The sequence below is a fragment of the Zootermopsis nevadensis genome, unplaced genomic scaffold (genome assembly GCF_977971745.1).
Source record: "Zootermopsis nevadensis isolate Lab colony 2312 unplaced genomic scaffold, Znev_1.0 Znev_ptg000028l, whole genome shotgun sequence".
NCBI lineage: Eukaryota > Metazoa > Arthropoda > Insecta > Blattodea > Termopsidae > Zootermopsis > Zootermopsis nevadensis.
This window is the reverse complement of record NW_028259160.1, coordinates 2,399,641-2,417,987: the sequence shown is the minus strand read 5'-3', so window position 1 is coordinate 2,417,987 and position 18,347 is coordinate 2,399,641. Positions and strand designations below refer to the sequence as shown.

General features: G+C 37.7%; 1 protein-coding gene and 1 long non-coding RNA gene across 2 annotated transcripts in view; one reads left to right on the top strand and one right to left on the bottom strand.

Moving 5' to 3' along the window:
* Positions 1 to 6,561: 6,561 nt before the first annotated feature.
* Positions 6,562 to 18,347, top strand: part of LOC147872316 (uncharacterized) — a 109,616-nt gene continuing 97,830 nt past the window's right edge. Inside the window, exon 1 of the long non-coding RNA XR_015537550.1 lies at positions 6,562 to 6,832. This is a non-coding gene — a long non-coding RNA (uncharacterized LOC147872316). The remainder of the gene's footprint in view (positions 6,833 to 18,347) is intronic.
* LOC110829416 (uncharacterized) lies at positions 10,834 to 14,814 on the bottom strand. Its single transcript, XM_022063113.2, has 3 exons — positions 14,722 to 14,814; positions 12,275 to 12,669; positions 10,834 to 11,259 (listed from the first exon to the last, which is right to left on the bottom strand). Exons 1-3 carry the CDS (start codon positions 14,725 to 14,727, stop codon positions 11,067 to 11,069), a joined length of 594 nt encoding a protein of 197 aa, XP_021918805.2. The 5' UTR covers positions 14,728 to 14,814; the 3' UTR covers positions 10,834 to 11,066.

The window sequence follows — 18,347 nt, the reverse complement described above, 5'->3', positions numbered from 1 at the left end:
GTTCTATAAGGAAGCTACCGAGGAATATGTTATGTAATATCTTGGAATTTGTTTAGAGGACTGACGAAAATCACGATGGATAGCGGAATATCTGATAATCGGACCGAGGTTTGAATCCGGAAATTCTTAAATACGAAGTATGAGAGCTTCCGTACTATTATTTTGGATAGACAGACGTAAGAGTATAGCAGAATAGTTGGTAAACGGTCAGGACTTAGGCCTTTAATGCACAGTGGTAATTATGTATACCACAGAGGGTTGAACGTGGAACTTCTGGAGTACGAGACACATATTTACTTGAATGTAACATAGCGTTTCAGTGCTGAACAAACATTTGTTTTTGAAGGGCTTTCTTACTTTTCATGACATTCCACCGAAGCGGCCTGCTCTTATTCAGGCACAGTCGCTTCTTTACATTTATGACACAAATTTCCCTTCACAAATTAATTTTGGTTTGAAGAATATGTAACTCGGTTAAACGAACAGAAAAATATTTCAGTTTTTCAAAATATTTCTTTTTATTTCTATTTCCGCATAAAACAGTTTATTAAATTTAAATTATTTCTCATCCCACAGTCGTATCTGCCACAGAAATCGTTGAATAATGACAAGTTAACATTCAATTTAAAATCCATTTGGGGTTAAGAAAGGGGAAACTTACGTAAACTCTTAACTTTCGGTTTAGAGGAGAGTAGTAGATATGCCAACTTAAGGCTTCTGGCCTCTTATCCGTGATCAATTATCACAAATAATTTCCTAACATGGCTCCCAGAGCTGCTGTATTTGTTGTACTGGAAATGATAAATCATTCCCTCACCAGGTTTCGAACTCCGTCCAACCCCGCACTGACAGCCAGGTGCAGTTTCGCTGTGTTTTTCCTCGACTGTTAAATCTTTGGTTCAAGATCAATTTTTATTTTTATTAAAATCAGGTCGAGTGCAGTAGCAACTTTGTAACACGAAGATAAATTCTGAGTCATGTAATTCTGATGATTGAGTGGGTGATTTATATATAGACGGACAATCTGTTGTTCTGCGCGAACTTCACCGTCTGTGTGCAGCATCACTGAACCGAACGTTGCCACAGTTCGTATACCGGAGAACGCAGGTTTGAATCACGGCCAGCACTCAGACGTTTTTACCAAATCAACAACCAGCATCTCCATCTTGTGATACCTAAGCCGCATCGAGCAGATTTCTTTTAGAGCAACTGATTGTTTCTCAGCGGATCACGAAATTCTCTTTATTTTATGGAATCCGAACGTTCATTACATTGTTCACAAAAGACCGCCACTGGTTCTTTCCTGAGCCAGATGAATCCAGTCATATAATATACAGGCATACCTCGGAGATATTGCGGGTTCGGTTCCAGACCACCACAATAAAGCGAGTCACACGAATTTTTTGGTTTACCAGTGCATATAAAATGTATGTTTACACTGTACTGTAGTCTATTAAGTGCTAATAGCATTATGTCTAAGAAAAACAATGCGAGAACATTGCGAGAATTACCAAAATGTGACACAGAGACACGAAGTGAACACATGCTGTTGGGAAAATGGAGCCGATAGACTTGCTCGACGCAGGGTTTCCACAAACCTTGAGTTTGTAAAAAAACGCAATATCTGCGAAGCACAATAAAGGGAAGCTTAACAAGATTGATTTTAATATTATCTCTTCATCGAAGACTAGGTTTATCAACTGATCCATTTCTTTCAGGTTTTCTGACTACGATTTTCAATGTGTTTCTTGTATCTCCCACATTTGTTACATTCTTAGAAGTCTTATCCATTTTGATTTTATCTCCTTAATCGATGCACTATTTAGTGGAAGGTACAAATTTTGAGATAGAGGCCTTACGAAGGGCTGATCGCTCATCTAAGGAGTCCTACCAAATGTGTAAACAGATAAATAAACCTGACATGTGTGAGGAGACCAAGGTCCTTCAAGAACTATAGAGTCACTGATGATGATGATAACAAGAAGACGAAGAAGGACAACAAAATCAACAGAATCATGAAGCTCCTCTTTGTGCTGTTTCCTCCAGCCTCGTGTTACTTCCTCTCTCTTTGATCCAAAGATCTAAATTAATTATTGACGTACAGAAGTTGACCTTTGACCGTCCCACTTACCTTACATGAACGAAGCGGTTTATCTGCTTCATGACGTGTCATAAGCATAGGAAGGTCAGTATCTCATCTACACGACCTTTCCATACATAAAGAATGTTCAGTTAGTGACTCGTGTATTTACGAGGCTGCATATTAGTAACAAATAAAGACTCTGTACAACATGAAATGCATTAATTATGTACAGCTCAGTGACTTTGGCACCGTGTTCTTGCGTAGTCCTATTGCGAGGCACTGCCCTAAACAAAATCGAAAGTTCTCAAGCGGATCACCCGACCTGACGCTTCTAGACAGCGTTTTGTAAATAATTTTCCACTTTAAAGCAAACCTGACCTTTACGTGTTGGATCCGGAATTTACAAAAGAGTCATGTAAGTACAATCATTCTATCTGGCTTAAAGAAAATCTCACTAGGGCGAACTTTTCTCTTTATTTTCTTCCATTTTTAGACAATTTATTTTCTTTGTTCCCCTTTCTCTTTCTTTCGTTGTTTTTATTTCAATCCCTTTATTTGTTTTTTTCCTTTAATTGTTTATGTCTTTCTCTGTTTTATCCATTTTTTCTGTTCTTGGGCATTTTTATTATTTCTACGATTTATTATTTTTACTGTTGCCTACAAAGACCCCTCTTAAGTTACCGCATGGAACATGCCAATGGAACTTTACGTCTCTTTCTGTACCAAAGTTGAATGTAGTTATGCAGACATAAATAAAAGGAAGCCGGAAGTAAAGATCTGGAAAAAATTGAACTCTGTGTTAAGTGAACATTACTAACCCAAGTAAAAACAGTTTCGCATTTGTGATTGGGTCTATTTTAACAGGTAAGTTAGTTGTTTGTTTCATATTTTAATAAAACAATTAAATGTGGATAGGTTCTTTACTTATGACTACGTCCTGTATTGATGACGAAATCGCTCCGAAAGAAGCCATCTTGGAAGACTGAGAAGGAATTTATTTATTCATAGTTTATTTATCGACACTCTTTTACTGCTCAAGCGTCCAATAAGAGATTGATAGTGAATAATGGATTAGAAAGGATTTGGAAGGAAGCGGTCGTATAGTAATTTAAGGTCCTATCTCGGAATTTTCCTGGAGGATAGCCGGTCTCCGGGCCTAGAAGGATTGTAGGTAATTAAGTTGCTTAGACGACGGCACCTTTGTCGTTTAAGGAGTGTGACTCTGTAAGGAGTAATGTTGCTAAAGAATTACTCGTGCGGAAATCGAGTTGTCACCAATACCTAATGCGTGATGTATGACGAAGTTCTGTGGCAAAATTTGTCTTTGTGCCCAAGTTACATGTGGAGTACTAGATGGAGGTGAGTGGTCAGCTGTCGCTTTGACCTTAGTATTTATGGAAGTGACGCTGTGGGTCAGAGCCGGGAAGAATTATTGTATTTCAGTCTGTTACGCCATAAATAAATATTGAGAAAACGCGTACAGAAGTTTATTAAACTCTAACAAGAACTTGAGAGGATAAAACAGAAATATGAATGGTTGAATTTATGTCACAAAATCTTGTTTGCTTCAGAGTTTACCTTATCAGTTCTTACCAACTTACTAGATGGCTTACGAAACCCGAAGGTTCATTACCGAATTAACCAAAGCCCTCCACCGGTACCTGTCCTCTGCCAGAAAAATCCAATCGCCTTCAACTCCTATCTCCCATAGATCCCGCTTGATGTTATCCTTCCATCTACGTCTAGGTCTCCCCAGCGGTCTCTTCTCAGGCTTCTCGACCAATACCCGGTGCACACCTCTTGCCTTGTCGGTTCGCCCAATCTTTTTTCACATATTTAAACACTGCTTGTTAATCTTGATTACGTTCTTGATATCTGAGGTCAAGGCACTGAATATTTAGATACCCGTATGGACTTAGAAGTATGCCGACATTTCGGAGGAGCATACTGCCTGTGCACAAGGCATTATGTTTTTTTCCTCCGAAACGTTAGCATGAACGTGCAAGTTCACACGACGTTTCATCAGAAGACTAACGTTGATACTGATTAGTGTTGTTCCCAAACTAGACAGCTTTTGGATTGGAAGTGGTAATAACCACATATGGTAGACCTCAAATTATCCAGGCATAAAAATGAACGTTGTAAACATTTCTTATGATTGTATCTCGTGTGAAATGTGGACAAGTTTAATCTCATCAGAAGTTTGCTGTCTTCTGGGTTATAGCGCCGTGTAGTCTGGTAGATGTCCACCAACGTTTCAGAGGTCCTTGCTGCCTTCGTTATCAATCTTATCTCTTCTTTGAACAGTTAGATACCTCTGTTTATGACATATATCTAATGCTCTAGCCTCCCACATATCAAATTAGAGTGCTAACACTTCCCATACTGAGATTTATATAATTAACTAACACATAGTAATCATCTCGAATGAAACAGAATATTTGAGGGTTTAAGATAATTTGCTCTGGAATTAATTTCACTCCGAAAGATGATAAAATATGCTGCGTCTTCGGTTTACTTTTAGATTCCAAGAGAACTTTGGTATTTATTTTGAAATTCGACATGTTTATAACTGTAAATTACACTGGCAAATGTTCGATGTTCCTCCTTATTTCGTGGCGTGAGACCTTGAGAGCTTAAGAAAGACACACTTGTATACTTGTTGATACTTTGTTTTATGATGGCGAAAGTTTTATTTCACTTCGTGGAAAAATATGTGCGTAGTAAATACACTTGTACGTCAATTCTGTTGTTACATGTCGCACTTTTTTAAGTTCCCTTCTCTTCTCTTCTCACAGTGGTTTCAGAGCAAAATTCAAGGAGTAGGGAAAGAGATGCAATAATTGGGATGGTGCCAGCACGACATATCGTCCTCTGACGCTCCTTCCGTAACCAACGAAACCAGACAGTTAAAAAGAACCCACAGCGAATAATGTAATTTTAATTTGTTACTTGCATAATGTGCATAAATCAACATATAATGGGGGGGGGGTGTCTGTGAGAACGCCAACATATGTGTTCTTCGGTACCACTAAACTAATTTTAATAAAAGTAAGTCGGGTTTGGAAATCAGAATGGAAATTTATTGAGCAAAATTAATTTTGATCTATTATACACATTCAGTATAACTATACATAACACAAAATACATTTTGTACACTTTTCCCTTAAAAACAACTGATCATACAACAAATTGTAGCACATATTTCGACGTCATTAAAAAACTAACTTCGTGGAGCAGAGTCCTTAATAAGACGGTGCCAATAACTTAGCTATTCAAGGATTTATTTGTTTTTTATAGAACTCGAAGGTCCATTATCGTGTTTACTAGATCCAGTAACCGGTTCTTTTCTTAAGCCAGTTTAATTCAGTTCACAGCCTACACCCCGTTTATCTAAGATTCATTTTAATATTATGATCCTTTCTGCATCTAGATCTTCAAAGTGGTCTATTATACTCAGATTTTCTGACCATAACATTTCATGTATTTCTACATCAGTGCTTGCTACATGTCTCGTAATCTTAACGTCCTCGATTTGATTATCTTTATAAGCTCTTCTTTTTGACAGTTTCTTTATCCTCATGTTACTTCCTCTAGCTGAAGTTCAGATATTCTCAAACACCTAAAATCTATATGACTGAGTTTTTGCCTCCCAAAGACGTCTAACCGATTGACCAACGAATGAAAGTTGTTTGCGGGGACGACAGTGTGGACATAAGCACGTGTCCACGATGCAAACCTCGGACATGTTAGTGTGAATGACTAGCAGTGTGCTTTAGCATTTCATAGGTTTCCGTAGCCGTTTTGGCGAGTCTTTGGCAAAATTTGATGCACACGCCATTCCGAAATCGCAGGAGGGTCGGTGTAATGCACTACCAAAACGCCCGTAACTAAGAAACAAATGCTAATTCGATGATGCCGGCTGGCACACTGATTCACTATGAATGTAGGCCGCACCCCCTAGCGGCAGAAGCTCGTACTACATCCGGTTCGCCCTCTATTGACACAGTCTTGAAACTTTCCGATCGCACCTCGTATAATATTAAGAAGGATCTTAAAGAAATAAGATAGGTTGTATGATGGAGTATTGTTGCTTAGGATTGTGTTTCCGTAGTGGGATGTTGTGAACTCACTAATTTACACTTTTTCGAGGCATAGTATTGCTTCTTAATAAATTATCTGATGCACACATTTAGTTCTTATAAGAGGTGAATAAAAGCTTATTAAGAGAGTAATACTACTTATGGACTTGACATTTGAAAGCTGTTCCCAATGTAGTGTAGATATGCATATGCTGTTATATGTAAAAATCCTAATAGGTACAAACAGCGGACTTATAAATTATAAATTAAACAAATCATTGCAATCAGTTTGTTCGCTGAATGTAGCTGGACAATCCAGGTGTTAAAGGCGCATATCTTAATTCTTTTGTTACTATCTTCTTTGCGCCACGTACTTCCGTACTGTGACTACAACGCCATTACAAACGGTGACAGTTTTAGGAACTTTGCAGTGGGTAGTAAAGTGATTCATTCGCTAACGTTTCAATCAGTGTATTTTACTGTGCGTGTAAACTAATCCTGTGCGATGTGTTTGGAGTGAACATAAATATATCATTGTAATGCATTAAATCTCACATTGGCCATTCGAAAAGTTAAGACGAAGCATTCCGTGGACACGAGACAACGCCATAACATCACAACATCAAAGTCGCAGCAAGATGTATACACGTAAAACATGTCAGACAAGGTAAGCTTGAAACAAATTGGTAAACTCAAACAATTAATATAGGAAGTACCAGTATGATAAAGAAGGGAAAATAATATATTAGAGTGTCGATGACATAACATTTAACAATGTATTTAGGTTCCAGTTGTGCTAATTATGTTTATATGATTTATTAAGGTTAATAACCCTATATATGTCGCGCTATACGCCATGTTGGCTTTGGAGAGGAGAGGGGTATAGCTCGTACTCATTCTTAACCTCGGCACTAGATGGGCTTAGTGGTCAGCATCACGGCCCGATCGCGCTTTATCCCCAGGAAAGGACTCCAGTACCCATTGGATAGGAGGCTGAGTGGATCCCAGAGCCGGTCTGGACGCAGAGGCTAGAGGATAAATTCTCAGCCCCCCGGCGGGATCGAATCCCGGTTGTCCAGTCCCATTTTCTGTCTTCGCAGGTTTCTCTGTCTCTGGTCCACTTGCTAGGTGATCATAAGCGGTTTTCTTACACTGCGTAAAGCGATCTGTGCCTATCCATTTCCGGTCTTGGCAACCGCGGCAAATATGAAGTTCATTGTCTTCTGGGTTGTTGCATCCTCAAGATGGAGGCAGCTAGTATCTCTGAAACGTCGGTAAACTTATACCATACTGCACGGTACAGCATCCCAGAAGACTGTTTATTTAAGCCGTTAATGTCGACTTTTAAATTCACGGCCATGTGGCGCCTCAGCGGTAAATAAAAAGTATGTTTAACGCCTCATTGCTTATTTTCGGAGTTTTTTTATTTTGTTTAGGGGAATGTAGCTTTGGTGCTCGTTAAGGTCATAAGTCATAACTAAACGTAAATCAGTGTAGACTGATACACGATGTGCAGTTCATATTTTACAACACGCAGAAAATACAGCAGCTAAATATTGCTTGTGCAAACATTAAAATTCTAAGCATGATCCCTTTATCAATTTAATCTTCTACATGAACCAAATATTTGTGGTGCTTGATAATTGGACACTTGACTTTAGCCCGTCTTGCCTAGCGCCAAAGATATATTTATAGAATTGTCACAGTAAAGTGAGAAACTTTGTTATTTAAGTATAGTTTATTTTAAGAGAAGCACACTTGAAGAATGGTTGCATTAAGAACTGTAAACACACTTCAGATTCAGCGACACGTGTACCCTATGCATTTAAAAATAATACGTGGTTTAATAAAATGCCTTAATTTTTAAAATCGACCTTCGTTCTGTTTGGAGTCCGAAAATGCTAGATGTAATACTTTTTCATCCATAGTCGAATACTTGTTATAAGACTAACTGACATGATGATGGCTGAAGTGAGAAAGGAGGTAAATATGTACCAACATGAACGGTACAAAAACAAAATATCTGTCAAGATGACCATCTTCTGGGTTGGTGGGCCGTGTGGTTTCGTAGATATCGACCCACGTTACTGTCTCCATCATCAGGACAACCTTCATGATGAAGGCAGTAAGCACCTCTGAAACGTCGGTCAATTTTTACGATATACATTGCTCAACATTTCAGCAGACAGCCTTTATACTCGCCACCATAAGAACCTGACATCTCATAAGATGTCTACAAGTACCTGACTCCATGACGCAATGCTCATTTAAAAAGGTTGATTATTAATTGGCCAAGATATTCCTTGTTTTTTATATAAAAGGGGTTGTTCATTACCATGTTCACAAAACCACGCTCCTGGACCCTATATTCAGTAATTTCAACCAATACTCATCTTGAAGCCTAATTTATCAAAACCATTTTAATAATAACCTTCCATCTATTCTTAGGTTTTTTAAGTGTTTGTTTCTTGAACGTTCTCGACTGAAAGTTTTAATACATTTCTTCCGTGCGCGTTACATGTTGATTAGTTGATTCGACTTAGGAATATATGAGTGGATAATATTAAAGTGGATCTTAAAGAAATAAGATGGGATGGTGTTGATTTGATTTGACTGTTTTCGGGCAGATCGCAATTGTAGGCTGTTGTGAACTCGGTGACGAGTCATTACATTCCATGAAAGTCGGGTCTTATACCACTTTTGTATTCGTAACCCAACACGTTCTGTAGTGGTTACCAGTTGTAGTTAAACTGCCGGAGAAAGGAAAGCAGAGCTCAAGTGGCCATTAAATTGAAGGTCAAAGCTGTACTTGATCCAGTATTTGCTACAACACAAGTAATTTGTCTTCTGCACTGACGTTTCGTTAGGTTTTGGGATTAAACTGTTTTGTTCAGTGGGCAACCAGCTAGAAAGTCTTGTGATAGTTACCATGTATTTGCACTTGAAACTCTTTAATAGTTCCTACATGACATCATCTACAACCTGACGCCTCATAAGTTTTTATGCTACACACGTGTACGCAACACAAAACATCGCAAAGAAATCTAAATTGTATCTGTCACTGAATTCCAAATTGTTGGAGAAATATAAAGAAATCAATGAAACATAATTCTTATTTATATACGTATTGATTGTCTGTCAGCTGGTTAGGTCGTTCCTCGTCTATTTTCGTACTCATAAAAGCCCAGAACTTGGCCTTGTTGTAGCCACTTGAATCCAGTCAAAGCTCTTATGCCCGATTTTGTTTTAGGAAACACGTCATGGAGACTCAGATGTATGTCATAACTTCACACTTTCTTAATACTGGCATTAAATAACGGTGGGTGGTCAGTTTCACGCCTCAGCCGCCTTAACTCTGGGGAACGTGTTTCCGTTACCACTGTATATGAGGCTGGATGGGTCCTAGAGCGTAGTGACGGAGAGGAGAAAAGTATTTCACGCTATGTTTATCTTCCCGTCCATCTATGTTTATGTCTTTCAAGTTGCCTTTTCGCTCATGAAGTTATTTTGTATGTCTTGCGTATATTTTAGGCAGTTTTTAGGTAATCTATGAACATACAATCTCGATATTGTTCACATCGATACTTGTTATCTAGTGGAATTAAGTGTCATGCAGTTATATAATCGTATTTTTGTGTGTTCTGTCGTGGTGTTTATGACATTAAACTGTCAGCGAGTTCCGTCACTCACAACTTTTCTTTTGAAAATGTGTATTTTCTATTAGGACAATCTTCGTGCCTTAAAGTTATGATGTCTAGAGCTGAAGTTTACAATCATTATTACACATAACCTACTATCAATACTTAATTGCTGTGTTCATAGAAAGATATTGTTCTTAATATTTATTTCAGCTGATTCGGAAATGCACCGGTAATTCTAAACACACAAGGAAGAGATTATATTTTATCCAAGTCTAGATTTAATATATACATATCAGATCTAAAACTTCTTGACGATGGTGAAGAGTCAATTGAATAAAAATTTTCTTGGATATTATCCATAGTCTAGTAAATATAAAATGTAAAACGACGTTTCGGAGATGGGACTCTATCTCCGTCTTCAGGTTCCTACACAGTTGGGCCCACTAGATAGAGCTAATCCCTATCTCCGGAGATAGGGATTAGCTCTATCTAGTGGGCCCAACTGAGTAGGAACCTGAAGACGGAGTTAGAGTCCCATCTCCGAAACGTCGTTTTACATTTTATATTTACTAGACTATGGATAATATCCAAGAAAATTTTTATTCAATTAATATATACAGACGGATTTCAAATTTCAAACAGACTTTATTTAAAATTTGCTATCAACCTTTACATTGAAATTTATTAAATACGAACTTAAAGTTTGATTATTACAGGTCGTTATAAATATAATATTTATTTTATTCACGTGTTAGATGCAGTCAGTATTGTGAGGCCCTAGAGATACACAAACAGATAAACGGGCTGGTGATATGTTTCAATTGAAATATGCGATTTTAGCTGGCAGCCACTTGTAACGGCATTCAGTATGATGTGTCTGAGTAGTGAACGTCTGTAAATATATCTGAAAACTAGTTTTGTTAAAACAAAAGCACCTGGATTAAATTTGTTTCCATTCGGAAGCTTGCTTCCTTTATTTCAGAACGAAGTTTTACTTTTAAATAGGAAGGGACGACATCGGATATAATTACTGCAAGTAACATGGTTTTTTAATTATGAAACTGTTCCTTACAAAGAGAGTAGCAAACAATAAGAGCTGAGGGTTATTTACAGTGGTAACCTTTCTTACAGGAAAAATACGCCATTTTAAGCATTCAGTTATTCTGTTTCTAAACAGCACTGAAGTTTATGTAAACGTCATACCGTGAAAATGGTGTTTTGTACTGGCTGAAAGCCGACGTCACTTTCTGTAATTTGATGTTATTTTGATGGGATATGATCTCCCTTGGCCCGGAAGCCGTTTTCGTCGGCAATGTAGCTGACAGATATGGGTGTTCCATCTGGACTGATGTAGGAATAAAAGCCTTTCTTGATGATCACAGCCTCCCAACCATCATTTGTGGTTAGAAGCCTTCCCTGTTCACTCACCGTGGTACCATTCTTGTCTGAAAATCTGAGTCAAAATTGTGATTGCAATTTATTTAATGACGGGAACCCGGAAATGCATATTACTGTCCTCATATAAAGCAAACGACTGATTTTTACGAACCCGAAGATTACCCCACTACATGTCAAACAAGCTTTATATTTTTAAATTTATGATAATCTATAAAGTAAACATGACGGCCGTGCGAACTTCTTAGACGATAGCAAAAATGGAGCTACTTAATACAGTGCTCACAAGTAATGTGTGATATAATATTTTTTGAAAATATATGTATATTCCTTCGCTGATTTTGTGTACAGTATGAAACATCATGGTTGTCGCCCAAAATATGCATGGCCAATTTCAGGTTCGGTTTGATAACGGTAATTAATAAGCAATTAAAGATAGGCTTGTGGAATTTTGTATTGGGATAAACCATAAACGTATCTATAAATTGTAATTAAATATTTGGTTAAATGTTAATAATTACAGACATAGCAACTAATAGTATAATATTAAAATTTAAAATGCAGGGGTGGTCTGACACACAGTTTAGCTTTGAAACAAACGATCACAAATCATTAAGCCGTTCTCGTTGTTACGTAAAGATTGATTTGAGATTTTAAATAAACAATTGAAGGATGAATATTTCACGAAATGCACACATTTAAAGAGCCTGATGCTACCATTCCAAACAGAGAAGTCAGAAATTGAATAATATATATTTTACGTCTAACAATTTTTTAAGGACAGTGCCCTGGACCACCCTGGTTTGATTAAAACCGCGATGCAGACGGTTTGAGAATTTGATATTGTATCTTACGTCTAGTGGAAATTACCTGGTAGACGTAGCTGACTGAATTGTGTAATTATTTAATTATGTTTATTAATATCCTCACCTTATAAACGTTGTGGAAAAAATAGACGTCTTATGTGTTTTTCTGATCATTTTAAATATTTTTTTAGCCCAAAAATGTATGAAATTTAAATTATTTATGCTTGGGGTTTTACTGTTGGACAGTCAACTGTTCTGGATTCTTACCCGTGAGAAAATTGTCCCAAATCGTCCCTAAGGCTTATGCTTGTCCCTGGCGGTAGCACTATCTCATTACTTCCTTCAGGGACGTTAATTGATCTCTCAGGGATTCGAACTAGTTCTTCGGGCGATCTGATTGGAAATATCTCATCGGCTATGGGCGCTGGGGGCGGAATCGACCCTGCAGGTTGGACAGGGGGAACAGCTACTGGGGCTTGATTAGGAGGAGTGGGAACTGGGGAGATGAACGATCCCTCAGATGGGTTCGAAGGAGCGCCGTACACACTGACAGGTACGTGAGGGGATGAGTGTGATATTGGGATGGGTGGCGCCAACAGCTCGATGCGAGGTGGGCTGTATTGTGGTGACGCCACGACTGACGTCAGCAGCATCAGGACGAACTGAAAGCAGGAAACATAACATTTATCAGAACATTCTGCCGCTTTTGTTTGCGCGATACATTGATATTTGCTCAGAAATATGTTGGGGTAGTGTACTGGTATTATAAATCCACGGGGCAGCTAATAATCAAGATTTTAGGTTCTCGCATTGAGCTTTATGTGCTCTATGGGTTATAGAATATTAGTACGGACCAAAAGTGAAAATTTGATCCACAAATATTGGTCTGAAATTGTTATATATAACTATATCGAACTCCTTTGCGTGTTTATGATGTGAAACATGTGGACAGATATAATCTGTTATGTGCTGAATTATTACAATTTTCGCCAAAAATGCGCAAAATATGTGGGTGTTTGAAGCGTCATTTGAAGAACCGAGCCTTCAAGGTGTTTGTCAGTTATTTGTTTGCGCGGAAGACGTAATTAAATGGAAGACACATAAGTAATGCTATTAAGCACAAGAACATTTTATTGAGACTACTGAGTACGCTAAGTCAAGGTATAAACGATCGTTTTGTCAGGATGTTATGTGTGATTGTAAGACGTGGTTTTGCTTTTGGGGAAGTTTGAAAAGAAAGTGTTGAGATAAATATTTGTATTTAAGTAGGGTGGGGGTAGGGAATGTGAGCTTCTTAGGATATTACGTCACGAGGAACTTGGTGACGTATACAGATCACCTAATATTGTTAAAATAGTTATAATATATAGGCAGTGGACTGGGCATGAGTGGAGGAAGACAAGGAATGAATCACGTATTTTGGTGGGCAAACCTCTGGGTAAACGTCAGATTAAAGGACCTAGCACAAGATTGGAAGGTAACATTAAGAAGGATTTTAGGAGAGCGGGTTGAGGTGTTGAGAGGTGGATGGAACTGTCTCAGGGTTACGAAACCTCAGGCGTTTCTACCAGATACTTCTATACGCTGATGTCGGACTACCCAAACACGTCTCATAATACGGATCTAGTAAACGATCATAACAGTTGCTGTTATTCATCTCAGAAACTGTTATCATGCCATCGACTTTCCTCAGAAGGACAGAGAAAACGGGTGGAGTCTTCTAACTTGTTCTGCGCTGTTACGAAACTTGGAAGAGGAACAGTTTCAAAACATGTAAATACGGAAGGGAAAAATATAACATTTGGATTCTGTAAAGAAGAATATTTCGGTTAATGAAGAAAATCACTCCTAAACAAAGCTTTAATATGCCGCATAGATACAAAACTAGTTAGACCATGTTAGAAGTATGGAAAAATAGACATCTAAAACTTGTTGGTTACCAATATGACAGAAATTTAACCACACTGTATGAAACGCAAATGTTCATTACCGTGTTCACAAGAACCCGTCACAAAGGAAGATGATGATGGAGGCAGCAAGTACCTCTGAAACGCTGATGAACGTCTACCAGAATACATGGTCACAAATAGCCATCTTCCTGCTTCAGTTATTTGTTTAAAATTTATATTAACATGACACATTTAAATGTCCAAATTAGTCTGACAATTTTAGATTTTCCAAATATTTTGTTTGAATTTTTTTTATTTACCCCTCCTTTATTTGAACATCCTAGTGTTATTTGACGAAGCTTACATGTTATGAAGTTTCTCATTGTAGAGTTTTCTCTAGCCTTCTGTTACTCTGTCGTAGTTCCAAATATTTTTCTCAGCACATTTTTCTCAAATACAGTCAATTTATGTTCTTCCATTAGGATAAGAGACCGAATTTCACACTTATTTTAAAATATAAAAGGTAAAATAGGCCTATAGCGTCGTATCTTTAAAAATACACAAAGAACGCGCTCTGAAAATATTTCGATTTTACTAAGAAGAGGAATTTATATTATGTAAGATTTATGTATTTTTATAAACTCATTCAATATTTATAGCTTATTATTAACAATAACTTTTGTTGACATAATTTAAGTAATCTTATTTACAATATTCAAACTTAATTAATCCACACCATTTTCGAAATTATTGTAATGAACCGTTACGATTTGCTGTATACCAGGATGTATTCTTACACCAGTCGATAAATACATAGATACTCACGAACATTGCTGGAGTGTTGGTAGTGAAAGCGACGGAAACCTTGAGGAATCTAGCAAGATACGGATAAAATCTTCAACTTATATAGACGCAGGGGTCCCATTACAGTTCTAACTAGTTCCGTCACCGTAGGCTACCCTTGGACGAGGCAGGATTCACATAACTTCTGCTTCTGGATTTTACAGTATTGACACAAAACTGACGAACTCGTGAAATATGGCGCGGCATTTTAAGACTGACGAATATACGCGCTGGAAAAAGTAAACACGTCTCAACTACTGAGCGGCCTGATAAAAAAAAGTTTTATAAAATACATGGAACAAACACGAAGAAATATTTGAGTCGAAGGAAAAAAATGCTCTAAGCTACAATGACTTTGTAATTTTTAACATTTGATATCATGAAATAAACACGTATTCATTCAACCGCCAACACTCAAGTTTCTAATTATAAGAATTTAAATGCAGTTATTTGATTAAGATATGGTTTTAAACGCATTCTTGACTGTCCTGTAGTAACAGTTTACAAATTATCTGACCGATTTCGTTCAAATTCCGTATAGAATTTAACTTGAGAGAGACGTACGGACAGACAAACAAGGCGAAGCTAATAGACGATTTATTTGAAATTCTTTGCTGCGAAAGTGCCAAGGCGTGCCTCAGACTACAGTTGATTGTAAACGGGTCTTTTATGAGCCCATATTCTTTTTCTTTACGATGAAATGTTTTTATAAAGCTGATAAATTAGACTTCAGTTTCATATGTTGTAAATGATATGATAAAATTCACCTGACAGCAATGTTTGGCACACGTTATTGAACTGAAAAATTATTATTGTCGTCTAAATCAATACATTTATTGGTTAATGTAACGACACTGTCAGCAGCTTAGAATAAACAGCGTCGAAGTAGTCCAGGCATAATTTCTGATACTAACCCGGCATTTGCCTGGAGAGACCGAGGAAAACCACGAAGAAACTCAGTCCGGATAGCCGATCTTCGGGTCGAGGTTTGAACCGGGGACATCCCTGTACGAAGCACCAGTGCTAACCACTCTGTCACTACATTCTGTCGTTTGGTATTGAAACGTGTGGATGGACATGTTCTCTCCATTAAGCGTTAATATTTTACACTACTCTCACATAACGCATATAAGTCTGTCTGCTGATGGCAGTTGTTGGTGGCAATCGACATGAACAACAGTCTCCCTCTCTGTGATATCTTTACATTCTTTGCCTGCTGGCTGTCAGGTCCTCCGTTCATCCCCTGCCTGTCAGTAGGCACATAATTTGTTTTGATGGGAGTTAGATTGGGCTGAAGGTACAAAGGTAGAATAAGGAACGTTTCAGAAGAAAGTGTCTTAACGAATTAACTCACCAGACTAACCTAACTGTCTGCTTGTCTGTGTAACTCAAATGACCAGAGTCCTTAAGACAATAACAAATTAGGGCTGATTGAATGCTGCTGCTTAAAAACATGAAGATTAAAATATATAAAATTATAATGTTTCCTTTAGTTTTGTATGGGTATAAAACTCGGTCTCTGACACTAAGGAAAGAACGTAGACTGAGGGTGTTGTGAAGAATGTTTGGACTCGAGAAGAATATGACTGAGAGGCTGGAGAAAGAGGCATAATGGGGAGCTTCATAAGTTTTCCTCATCACCAGATATAATTAGACAGATCAAGTCAAGGAGAATGACATGGGCGGGGCATGTAGCCCGCATCGTAGAGAAGAGGAATGCATACAGGGTTTTAGTGGGATAACCAGAAGGAAAGAGACCACTAGGAAGATCTAGACATAGGTGGAAGGATAATATTAAAATTAATATTAGATAAATGGGATGTATATTAAAATTAATATTAGATAAATGGGATGTATGGACTGGATTTATCTGGCACAGTGGCGGGCTTTTGTGAAAACTGTAATGAACCTTCGGGTTTCCATTAAATGTTGGGGATTTCTTGAGTTTCTGAGCTGTTGCTGGTGTCTCAGGAAGGACTTGCCGCGTGCAGTAAGAGTGTATTGTCGCATTTATTTATAAATATGGAAAGTACCAAGCGATGTATCAGTACGTTAAATTTTTGTCGATCCCGAATATCGTATTGTATCGATCTGTAAATATGAAATGTCATCCATGGCTGACACAGAAATAAGTTTTTTAATGTTGTTTCATTGATCCAATCCCAATTCCCGTTGCGACTGACAGCCAGTTTTAAATCGTGTTGATTCCTTGATCACATAATTTAAAAAAATAAATTGTGCAGACACAGTCAGTCCATGTGGTTGACAACGAGGCACAGGGACACTTGTTTCTCCGAGTTCTTCGGTTCTTCTTGTCAATATTATTCCTCCAGTTCTCTCTTCCGTACACTCGTGTGCCGTCTGGGGGGTAGACAGCATGGCCGTTATCGGCCAGGTTCTGCAAAATCAACGGAAGACACGCGGTGCAGGAAATTACAATATTTAGGAAACGAACAATGAAAGTATTCCAGGATCTGTAACAGGACACGGTTTCTTTTCTTTTGCATTTTTCATTTAACGCTGTGGTTTATGTGGCCTTGATTCGTATTTTCTGTGACTTAAATAGTAATTTGCCTGCAGCAAGTGGGAAATCAGTGTGTGTGTTTTTAAAAATATCGTAACTTCCCAAGGCATCATTATGAAATGTCTTGTACACTCGTGCCATCTGTGGTGAAAGACTAAAGTGACAGTAGAGACATCGAGGCAGTGTCGTAGCATTCCAGAAGTAACTTGTTTGTTTGAGGTTAGGAACAATTTTTTTTTAAATTCAATTTCTGCATTTTCTGTAATTTGGTTTCTTTTGTCGCCCCTTCCAATATATATATTTATTTATATTTATACATTTCTCTTTATAGCTTTCCCGTTTTTGGTTATTTCTTCCTTTGCTTCATCCTCCCTCATTTTAATATTATCATATTTTCCTTTCAAGGTTTTCAAGAAAAACATTTACCTTCGCTTTATGCACCAAGTCTTTGTTATCACTATATTTTTACAATAAAGCTCTTAATTTTATAGGAACTCTCACATTTATCATTTCCGTGTTTGGTTATACGTATAATGGACACTGAAATTGGATTTCTGTTTCTGTTCAGTGTAAACAGCTTTCCAAATTGACAGTGACGTCAACGTGGGTGTAACTGTCGCATTGCACTGAGCACTGCTTGTTCCTGGTATTCGGGTTCGATTCTCGTGTTGAGTGGTGGGACGCTTTGTACTGTGCAGTTCATAATTCTTTGTCACCCCCATCTGTCATCGGAAATGTTAAAAGTAATATATAAAAAAAACTGATGTTTTAACTCTGGTTTAGACGGATATAATACTTGGTCTCTTACATTAATCTTTTAAAATCGAAGATCGTGTAAATAAATTATAAGAATTCAGTCCGTACCGTAAAGAAAACGCAGAACAACTGGTTAATGCTGTTTAAGGAAGTAATCGTTGTTTACGCTAAGAATCATACAAAACACGTAAGTATAAAATAAAACGTTACTGGTCGTTAAAGCAGATGGCACATATAATTACCATTCGACTTTAAAGGGCTCGGAGAAGAAAATAGATTGAGGGTGCCTGAGCAGAATATTTTTTTGATCGAGGAGTGAGGAAGTAAC

Excerpts from the sequence above, each read along its gene's own strand:
- LOC110829416 (XM_022063113.2), bottom strand. Across the intron at positions 11,260-12,274 it reads TTGGGACAATTTTCTCACGG|ATTTTCAGACAAGAATGGTA; the intron begins GTAAGAATCCAG and ends ATTTTGACTCAG.